This window comes from Diadema antillarum, unplaced genomic scaffold, assembly GCF_040938485.1.
Source record: "Diadema antillarum isolate AM-2024a unplaced genomic scaffold, OU_Dant_1.0 seq00001622_RagTag, whole genome shotgun sequence".
NCBI lineage: Eukaryota > Metazoa > Echinodermata > Echinoidea > Diadematoida > Diadematidae > Diadema > Diadema antillarum.
In genome coordinates this window covers 154785-165950 of record NW_027272333.1, presented here as the reverse complement: position 1 = coordinate 165950, position 11166 = coordinate 154785, and the positions used below count along the sequence as shown (strand labels likewise).

Below are 11166 nucleotides of genomic sequence, written 5' to 3'. Positions count from 1 at the left end.
TGTGAATCAAGTTCTAAGAATTGGGTATTTGATTTTCCTTGTCCATTTCGACTGTTACAAAAGTGATTTGACTAATCTAAGGAATTAGTATTGTGTACTCAGTAATTACTTTGTTCGTCAATTCTAATCTACTTACCATTTTTTTTTTTGTAATGTTTCCTTTTTTGTGATGCTCCACGTATTTTTCTCCTTGTACTTCATACCTGCCTGTGGGCAGGACCTGTAGAAACTTAGGATTTTTTATTACATGCTTTGATTTGTGAAGAAATACTGTAAAGTACTCAGTTATGTACAGTCCTAAGTGTAGACCACCAGTGCAGATTCTTGCAACACCTTCGCGATGAAACAAATATCCTATGCCTGGATCAATAACTAGATAAAGTATATTGTGCAACAAACCGACGACAAAATGTTGATGTCCAGTCGTGAGACAACTGCATGCGTGTGCATGCATGCACTGAAACAGCACGCCATCAAGTTTGTATGTGACAATACTCGTTCACGGGCCTCGCTCCTAATTGGACAGTGCGTGCACTCTTATCCGAACGTGCATTGAGAGCGCTGTGGTCTGTGTGTTGTGCAGTGAAGGAGTACTAGTACTAGTATCTCTGTACATGTGTTGTGTACAATTGGATGGGAGCTGAAGGTGATGAGGCTCGGCATGAACGCATATGAAAGAGTGTATTATGAGCTTTGAGGACTGAATCGTAGTCTATCACTCAATATGGCGCGCCTTCGGTTCCCAGGGAGGCCTGGCCATCGTTATGGCCGATCTCTGGTCCGATATCTGCCCGAAGAGGCTCGAAATCGTCAACATGCCTTCTTTGCATATACAGCATCGATCCAGCGAAATTTGAAGTGGTTCTATGATCTTTTTGGTGATTCAGACGAGGTAAATAATAGCTTGTGTGAACACATTTGGGTGTCGTATTTTTGACGTGTGATGAATGCGAATGCGTGTGATCATCACATCACACGTCGCCTACCCAAAATCCATCGCATGTCTCACCAACAATCATGCCAACTCTCACGAATTGTGTCTAACTTTGTGAGACAACTAAGATTAAAATAGGTCAGCCGGAATGTGAAAAACATGCCCACTTTCCTCTGTTATGAGGGCATTTTGCTAATTAATAGGGCCATTTAGTAGGTGTAATGTAAACCGTACGACGTACGTTAGGCTACTGCAGTTTGCTGTGATGCCTGATGGTAAATTTACATTGGTAGATAGAATTGACGTTGCATGCCTGTCCATGCATGTTGTGATGATCAAGAGAGAATTTGGCAGTTGTGCACTTTCATGAAGTTTACGGCCCTGTATTATCGATGCGAGAGTTTACCCTAATCGAGCAGTGCAGTGTGCGTGCGAATTTGAGTAGGGCCTAATCGCACAAGTTACACTGTACCTATTATTACTCAGCCTCAGGCGCCGCGGGTCGACAGCGAGTCTTCAAAGCTGTTCAGGCACTGTGCTGTGTATGTTTGTGTGAGATTTCGCGTTGGGATGCATTGTGTGTGAATGTGTTGAGTGACGAACAAAGTTTTACGGTACGCCACATGCCTGCTCTGATGCCCTTCCCTGCGCGGTGCGGCGTGGTCGAGCGTGAGCAGCTAGCAGACCCTAGACAAACAGGGTGCTGTGCATTGGCACACAACGGAATGCAACGAGTGGTAAACTTCTGTGCTTCAATCATGATTTTAAATGAACGAATTTTGTGTTATATCTTAAACAGAGAATCAATGATTAACCTATTGCCAGAGGACATGTCCGCTCGCGGCCTTGGCGAAATTATTCTGTAATAGACTGTGAAATGATAATAAAAAACCCCGAAATCTCATCCCGATTCGTCAGTCTGTTAGTGTGAGTGTTTATTTCGTCTACGACTACACAGTTACCGTTTTAATGAGCCCGACCAGACGCCGTGTGAAGTGTATATAGCTACCGATTTACTTGCATGGATACACACACATACACACATAGCCTCGTCAGCGTGGTTGGTTTGCGCGATTTGTTCAGGATGGTGGCGAGCTGGTGCAAGCTAGGATATTCAAAAATGGAATCTATTGTATCGCAGACTACGAGTACATTGTACCGCCAACTTTCTCACACTTTGGGCCATGATCATGGCAATTTTCTGCGATGCAACATAGGGCCTAGATATGTAAAGCTCGATAATCCTGCAGCGGAGAGCAAAGGCATGCGAAATCGCGATCGCACAGTGTTCAATGTGTCAGCTCGCTCCGCGGAAGCGAAGCGCAGTGAGTGAGGCAGGCTTTTAGTTTTACTTAGTGACCTTATCACTTGTCAAACGGCGTTCCATACAGCAAGAGAAGCTCGCCAGCTGCTCAGTGGGGAGTGGTTCATGGGATATCGCCTTGGCACATGACGAATGAGGTACCGATAATATAAGGCCGTAAAGTGCACAATTGCCGATGATTTTTACGCACAGCCTGCATGCTCTTGCACTTCTTTGTCTAATGTCAGAAGTAGACATTGTATAGACCAGGCTCTTGGCCATACAGTACCTCATCAAGTGTTCTGGTACATTTCATACCTCACCTGTTTAGATTCTACAGTGACATGTCCTTGGACCTTGGATAGGCTGGGATAGCAAGACCTTAAATTTATGCATTGACGTTGTAGGTATTATGGTACGGGCCTATGATGTAATACCTAACAACTCACCGAATGGCAAACAGGACGACAGGGCTGAAGGTACCACCAGCAGGAATGGTAGAGGATCGTATAAACGGTAGAGTGGAATGCACCAGGGCACCAGTAGAGGTGAACAGTGTCCTTGAAATGGGTATTGCACTTCCCGAACTAATATGAAATGATATGGACTAACTCCGAATGCACTTTGGGTGTCCGAAGACGACAGTGTCCCATATGAATATGTACAAAAGATCCAGCGACAGCGTGGAGTAGCCTCCGAGTGCCGCGGCTAGCACAAGCGAGGGTAGAGTCGATCCACCGCTGGAGCGCTGGATAGAAGAACTGCGCGGTCCCTGGTTGTGGCAGAGTCTGTACACCACGGACAGCTTGCTAGCAGGACCGAAGCAGCGATGTGATGGGACGCAGATCGCGTTGTGAAATGCAGCGATGTGACGAGGCGCCGATCGCGTTGAATGCAGCGATGTAACGATCCCCAGGTTGGAGTGTAGCCTGAAGAAAGGGCGAGCCGCGATGTGAAAAGGCAGCGAATGTCGCGAAGTGTAAAATCCGGGAAAGTGTATCTGTATCGAGTATAATCCGTATGAAATGGCAGTCCACGGCGCGAGGTATCGTCAGCGCCAGAAGACGTGGGAAGCAATATACGGACGTAGTATGCGGACATGAGTGACTCCAACGATTAGAACGTGCTCTCAGGGTGAAAGCTAATCGTGAAGTGAGGCAGCGTGGAAAATGAAACGGCGTGGTCGAAAAAAAATGTGTCACGGACAGGAGCTTTGAGAGTGGTAATTGGCTGGTGAAGGTGTACAGCTCGCCACTAATTGGTAGGTTGTTTCCATGACAGCAAAACAAGGGGTGTGTTTATGAAAATCCGACTACTGTTGGAATGTGAAATACGCGTACCTCGGCACGATGACAAAGGCGAAGAATGTAATGCGCACCTGTCTCGTGCCGGCGCACAAAGAAAGTTCGCGTGGCTGTTGACAGAATGCTGAGTTGTCAGACAGCATAATTGACGGCAGCCAGACAGTAAAAAATACAGAAATATTGGAAACCGCTACAACGTCATCACTCGCTTGACAGCCAATCGCGACGCCATCTTAGAGGGCAAGCGAAGTCCTTGACAACGCACGTGCGCAGCTAGCTAGAGTAGGCCCTATTATGCTTTTCTTGTTTCCTCGTTACCGGTGATCACCTCACTCACTGCCAGCGCCAGTCCCCAGGCCAGTAGTGGCAGTGCGGTCTTTACGTTTCGTTGTTCGTCTCTAAATTTTACAACTGTTCGGTATCTAAATTTTCGACCCGACCTCTTTTTCGCCCAAATATACCTGCTGGAGCATCTATTTGCTCGATCAAAGAGGAAAAAAAAAAAAAAAAAACAGGGACAGAATGGCTTCTTACTAGAACCGTCTATGTCAAAACTGTCAAAATATGTACTATGTAGTGGAAGGCAATGATGCTGGCTCCTGTAGGATGCGCTGCCAGTGGTCGCGCACAGATCAAACGTTACGATAAACCAATTTTCAGACGGCTTTTCTACATTCAAGCAAGTTTGACATGACATGACTCATTATGCAGCATATATTTGGGGTAACTTTCTCACATTGTGCAATAGAAATACAGTAACTAGAGTATTCCTAGGTTATATCGCAGAAATTTGTATCCATATCGCAACACCGCCGTTCGCTAGCTGTAAGTCGCCATTTTGAATCCTTTCTAGAATAGCCAATCACATGCGAGGTATGTGTTTTAATATAAAACACGTAGAAATCTACCTCGCATGTGATTGGCTAACGGATTCATATGTTGAAGAGCTGTTACGACTGCTGGTAGTTGCATCTTTTTTCATGAAAATTCTACCAAAATGTTGGAGAGTGCAATGCATCCCTGAAATGTTGATTTTGCTATGCAAGTTTAAATTTGCCGATCTAGGGCCGTGAATTAGATGCAATAGAAAAGTCAGTAAAAGAAACACCGATGCTGTGTGTTCTGCTGCTGGGTAGTTTCTACAGTGTATGTGTTCAGCACGAAACGTATTGTAGATCACATGCAGCGATTGTAATTGTAGGCAGTGTGCAGCCACATGTGAGTGACTAACTGTGGCCCGCTGCGTACAAACTTTGTACAGTTTGCCAAGCATCAACACTCGATGCAATGTGAATTTACTACAATGAAAATAACAATTTTTTTCTTACATTCTACTCCCAGCTCCTAGACAACTTTCTATTTTCTTTACTTTGAATGGTTTCAAATTACATTGTAGGCCCTGAGTCCTTTTCGTCTTTTCTCTCTTTCTCTCTCTCTCTTGTCGCAAATGTTAATCTGCTTTAACTGCAAGTTTTCTTCAGGAAAATCTTACTCCCTAACTGCCAACCCAAAGGCCTTGGGATATCAATTGGTGCATTCAGATTCCATAATTAACAGTCAACCAGCATGCAGCCAGCCATGACAGTGCAGCAATCAGCGGTGTGCTGCAGCAGCTTCTGTAGATGGATGACGGCACTACCTATAGGCTGTATCTAGATTCTCGTGCCATAAGGAGCTACAGCTTTAACACAGAACATTCTTCGCATGCTCTTTGATAGTTGCGATAGACTCATGTTTACGTTTACTGTATGTGCTGTTTGTTGATGTGCAAGGCGGCGGTGCAGCACTCCTGCACTAACCATCTAGCATCAGGTCGAAAGTCCCGCAATCAATATTGTAGTTCTGCTATTGATCTTAGATCCATCTTGTAGAATGAACATGAGCATGGAGTGACAAAAACATTGGGGGAAAATAGAGTTGTCTTGCTAGAGAGTCTAATAAATGAGGTTATTTTCATTGCTTGGCAAGGTGGTGGTGTGATGACATACAATGTACTCATAGTAGTTCTGTCAGCAAATCATGTCGTTACTGTACTTTTGTATCCATGTAGACTGGGTTTTTCTACATCAAATGCTGTGTGAATTCTAATTCCAAATTGTGCCAAAATCAGAGGAAATGTTAGCTTTTTTTCAAATCTTGTACTGAACCAAACCACATTATATCAGAAGTGTTGTGACATCAACTTGCATGCCATTGCCAGTAACGGCTCCCTCTTCACAAGCTTCATGACTTACACTGCTGCCGACACAATCCGAAACTGATGTTAGCCATGTTGTAATGTACACTGCATGTCATGTACAATACAAAAATTAGATGACTAAGTTCAGTTTTAGATACATACATGTATAGTCATTCATGATTACAAGTAGCAAGCAGCATTGTGCCGCAAAGCTTGCAAAGGGTGAATTGTTTTGAGAGATGATGTACAAATGTAAGTTGATGTCAACTGTTCCCCGTAACTGATTTGGTTCAAATTTACAGTTGTACTTTAATAAGTGTTTGGTAATAAGTCATGTCACATGTATCTCAGGGTGGTCCACAACTTGAAGTTTGAGCATGTTGCAAGCTCTGAAATGATGTATGAGACTACATGTATTTTGGAAATTGTATGCATGCTACATTGTAAGTGCACATCACTAGCATGTACAGTAGCATGCAATATTTTGCAACTTATTTCTCCTTGTGCTGCTAATGTTCAATATTTTGTACAGGAAATGTTTTAAGTGGTTTGATGTTTCTCAAGTTTTGCACATGTTTGAATACATTTTATTGTGTTCATTTTGCCAATTCTCAAGGATGTCTCAAAGCATGTTACTGGCTTTTTTTGATGTTGCGCAAGAATTCAAGCGTGTTACAGCAACATGCTCAAACCCCTCAAGGACTAACCCTACCTGTCTAGGGTGAAATTTGGCATACAAAGACTACTACTTCTTTCGGGTCTCCTGAGAAAAGTGTTGTTACATGTACTGGTATACCATGTATGTTGGTACATCGAGTGTAAGTTTGGTATGTAAGTGATCAAACTCAAGATTACTTGGGCTGAAGAAGGAATGGCCGTTTTAGGCTCTGCAATGAGATACTTTCCTGAGTGAAGCTGTTACTATGGACAAATGTACCAACAGTCTCAGCCTTTGTTACTGTGATGTCTTTTACAAATGTAACTCTTTATGTGCCACGTTCACACGAAAGACTCAGTGGACGGCATGCCAACTTCGCATATTCTGCTCAATGCACAAACCCGCCCAAACCGATTGATAAATCGTCAAATGCCGTGCGCAGAACAATGAAAACGTTTCTCGCGCTTCTGTTCCTCTCGGATAGCTTGCATTTTATTGTTAGTGATTGACTATCAAGCGATGTTCGCTACCGGATTTGTGTGTAAATTCTAAGTTTCTGTCACTGTTTTGTGTGCAAAAGTCATGCCTTTACAGTAATATTTAGCTACTACAGTGTGGTCATTTGATAGAAAAACATTCTGACTTTTCATACAATTAACATCAAATGAAAGCTTGGCATTTTCTCTACAACTTACAACTTTACTCACTATATGTCCAGCTTAACAGAAATCCATAAAAGTAACATACTGTATCTTTGAAAAACAGAATGTTTTCTCAAAGCATGACAAGCTTGGTGTCTCAGAATTATGTGGCACTCTGGGGGTTTCCACCATGGTACATAAGGAGTTGAAGACCTGAAGAATACATGTTTACTATATGCCTGCAGTACAAAATTGTAACTGTACAATGTTGTAGATTTTTGCTCCAAAATGGACACAGAAATCAAATTTGATAACACAATCTTTAGTTTGGTAACGACAAAAGTGCAAAATATTAGCTAAAAAGGTATGCTGACAGTATTGCACACTGAGAACGTTATGATCTTGGTTGCTATGTAATGGTTTATAATCCACACCATAGCAAATCAAACATGAGTCAGATATCAGCAAATCAAATCAAGTACGAATACTTTATGACTTACCGTAATTTCTTTCAATTTCTGACTTAATGTTACTATCAACTTTTATGCAACAAGGCCCAGATTGATATCAGTCATTTTGCTTTTTACTGTGCTCTTCACACATTAAGAGACTCAATCTCATTAAAATGCATTAATTGATGTGTGAAGGGATTTTCTGTATTTCCCTTGGTTAAAATGGAGAAAACTGTTGAAGAGCTGCTGCCTCGATTTTGTGAGAATGTACAACGTGTGATGAGTATGGAATAGCTTATAGTCGGTGTAAGAATTAAGAAGCAAGTGAAACCACGTTTGGATGTTTACTACAAGTAGGTGCCTCATTGGAGATTTCACGTTTCGTTGTCTTCTTTTCTTCCCTTGCAACAGGAGGATGATTTCCAAGGATTTTCTGCTGCCGAGGCTGGCCCTGTCTCGCAGGTAAAGCCAGAGGTCCAAGAAACAGATCCAGAGGAGGATTCTTCACTCTCCCCTAAAATCAAAAACGTCAAAGCGGCATGGCCCATCCTTGGGCGCAGGGCGGGCAGAGAAGAACTCTACACAAAGATCACTTGCGCTGAGATGCAGCGCGGCGAGTGGAAGACGGCCAACCCATACAAGAGGAAGAGAGCCAGAGTTGTGGACGGGAGAATACAGAAGGTGAAATCAGGGAAGAGTGGACGAGATGGCAGTAGGCGGCAGAGGTCGATTGACCGACCCTCATACAGGGACATGATCAAAGGGGTCGAATTTGTCCGACCAAAACTAATCCCACCCAAATCAGATCTTTTCGTCAAGCCAAAGAAACAGTCGATACCACAAAAATTGCCCAAATTTTGGCGCGGTAGTTCAGGGAAGATGCTTGGTGGAAAAATCCGCATGCCCTTCGTACTGCCAAAGAAGCCAGGAGAGCCCAGCTCTGCAGGACCAAGCGCAGCTTCCGCAAAGGGACTCACGAAGCTGAAAATCAAACTCATTGGCGATGGAAACAAGGCAGCGATAGTTCAGAGAGGACGTGGAAGACCAAGGAAAAAGACCGAACCAGAGACTAAGCCCCCAACCCCAAGAAAGGTTGCTGCCAGCCAAAAGCAGAAGACAAAGGGGAAGAGGGAACTGGCCCAGCAGCTGCTGAAGAAAGCCAAAGGCAAGAACAAGAAGCAGGAACCATTGCCAGTGAAGTTCAAGCCATGGGGTAAGAAGAAGCTACAGCAGGCTCAGCAGACGCCGAGTGATCCCGTTCCAGCCACCAAGACAGCAAAGGTCGGCAAAGTGAGCATTCCAAAGTCAAAGCAGGTCAATATTTCCCACGCCAAGCAGCTCCTGAAGAAGGCCAAGGATGTACAGAGGAAGTCCCAGCAGCAAGAGTTTGGCTCAGACACCCCCGGAAAGAGATCGGTGAAGTGCTCCAGTAAGCTAACTGACATGGTCATGAAAGGTGTGGATCTGCACTTCCTGCACAGAACGGCGTCCCCTCCTGTGGTCAAAGACAGAGCTCTCAAGAATCCGCGGAAGTCCAGGAAGAAGCTTAAAATGCTTGAATCATCAAAGTCCGAGAACAAAACCCCAAAGCCCTCAAAGAGCAGTCTTGGATTCATCATGCCAGTTGTGAGCTCTCGATCATCCAGAGTTATCAAGCCAACAAAGCGATTCATCGAGGAGGAAGATTTCAGTTGCACCTCTCTTTTCTCTTCTCCGTCAGCTGGTCTGGACAGCAGCTGGAAAACTTCTTCCTTCAGTGATGTATCTCTTGTGTCTCCCAGTTTGGATACTGCTGATGTCGTGCCAGTAACACCTGAGAAGCAACAGGCAAAACCTGAGAAGCAACAGGCAAAACCTGACAAGCAGACACCCTCCACAAAGCAGCCCGGAAGTGCTAAAAAGAAACAGAAGCCCTACAATAAAGACCAAGAAGCATCCCCTCAGCAGTCACCATCAACTCCTAAGAAGATAAAGCCTGTGAAATTAGAGGTGGAGGGAGATCAGGTCACAGCTAGTGTGGATGAGGCGCCTAAGGTCACTAAAGTGTTGTCTGACAAAAAGCTTGCTGTGAAGTTCAAGGAAATCAATAACAAGGTGAAAAATGGTGAACCTCTGTCCAAATCTGAGAAGTCCAGATTGCTGGAGACGGAGGACCAGTCTTGGCTCCCGTTGCAAGCAGTCTATAAAACTTTGATCATGAAGAAGAAACTGAATGAAGAGGAATCTGCAGCTCTGAGACGATCACCGCTTGTCCTGTTCCATTGTCTGGACAGTGGCGAGGAGATCATGCACGTTCGTGGCAGAGTTGATGGCCTACCCTCAGTCGTCGAGATCCAGGAGAAGATCGCCCTGGCAAAGGAGGTGACACAGCAGGAGAAAGAGAAGCTAGCCCGTTACAACAGGGTGAGAAAAGCAAGGGTAAGCCAGCAGAAGCGCAAGCAGAAGGAAGAGAGTAGAGTGAGAAAGAGTGCCACCAAAAACAGTGGTGTCTCAGAGGACACTGAAAACAAACCACTGGAGGGCAAGCAGGAAGGGGCAGACCTGAAGATCAGCACAGACAAAGGAAAAGACAGCAAGAAAAAGAAAAAGAAGATTGCATTGACAGATGTAGAAAGAGCAGAACGAGGAAAACTTGAGCAGCAGCAGTTGCTCAAAAAGTACCTTGAAGAGAAGGAGAATGTCGCCAAGACCATTGCCGAACAAGGTGATTCCACGGACCACGATGAGCTGCCATCTGTGAGGGCCTTGCACAGGAAGGTGAAGCATGGCCTGGACCTCACCCCCGAGGAGATGGAGAAGCTGCGGAAAGACAAGATCCTGCGCAGGAAGAAGGACCAGCTGCGCGAGACGAAGATGCGCCTGAAGAAGTCCTTTGATGAATTGGGAGTGGAAGTGCAGAAGACCCTCCCAGATCGTGGGGAGGAAGGTGCAGTTGGCCTGGACAATGAAAGCGGGAGGCTCTCCCCCAACACACGGAAGCTTCTCGAGTTGGGTAGCAAGCTGTTTGAGGAAACAATTCCATCAAAGAAGAAGAAGAGTTTGAAGAAGAGTCAAGACCCGCTGAAGGTCAACGTCCTGTCTCCCAAGCCGAAGCTGTCCAAGGCCGAGAGACTGAAGCTGAAGAAGAAGAAAAAGAAGAAGAAGCGCAAGAAGCGACATAGCAAAGATACGGACGGCATCGACTTCAAGCTGCACAAGAAGCATGCTTCCAAGAAGCTTCTAATGAAGGCCAAACACCGTCGGCGCAAACTCTCTCCAGACAAGGTCAAGCGTGCGGCAAAAGCTCTCCTTCCAGGAAGAACTGAGCATGAAGAGGGGTCAAAACTCAAGAGCTTATTATCGGGAGACAAGCTACTTAGTCCATCTGACAAGTCCCTTCATGATGCAGGTACTATATGCATATTGTTTTTGTTTTCAGTAATATTCTGTGCTGTAAGAGCGAATACATAGTCCACCATTGACTTGATGTTGCAGATTGTATTGTCTCCAGTTTTTTTATGAAAGTCTTCAATGCCATTTACATCATATTGAAAAACTGAAAAAGAAAACTCAGTGCAATTTATTGTATTCTTTTTGCAATGACACAAAAATGGCAAATGCAGTGCTATTGTTGAGGTAACAGTCCTGGAGTTGCATTCATCAGTGAAATTACTCTCCATAAGCTGAGTATAACAAGGTCTCTGTCATTTCTGTTT

At 44.5% G+C, this 11166-nt stretch overlaps 1 protein-coding gene across 1 annotated transcript in view; it reads left to right on the top strand.

Annotated features, from left to right (window-relative positions):
• Window positions 1-705: 705 nt before the first annotated feature.
• Window positions 706-11166, top strand: part of LOC139711191 (uncharacterized) — a 49922-nt gene continuing 39461 nt past the window's right edge. Inside the window, exons 1-2 of the mRNA XM_071623106.1 lie at window positions 706-892; window positions 7883-10859. Of these exons, the coding sequence (XP_071479207.1) occupies window positions 725-892; window positions 7883-10859 (3145 nt within the window). The 5' untranslated portion in view covers window positions 706-724. The remainder of the gene's footprint in view (window positions 893-7882; window positions 10860-11166) is intronic.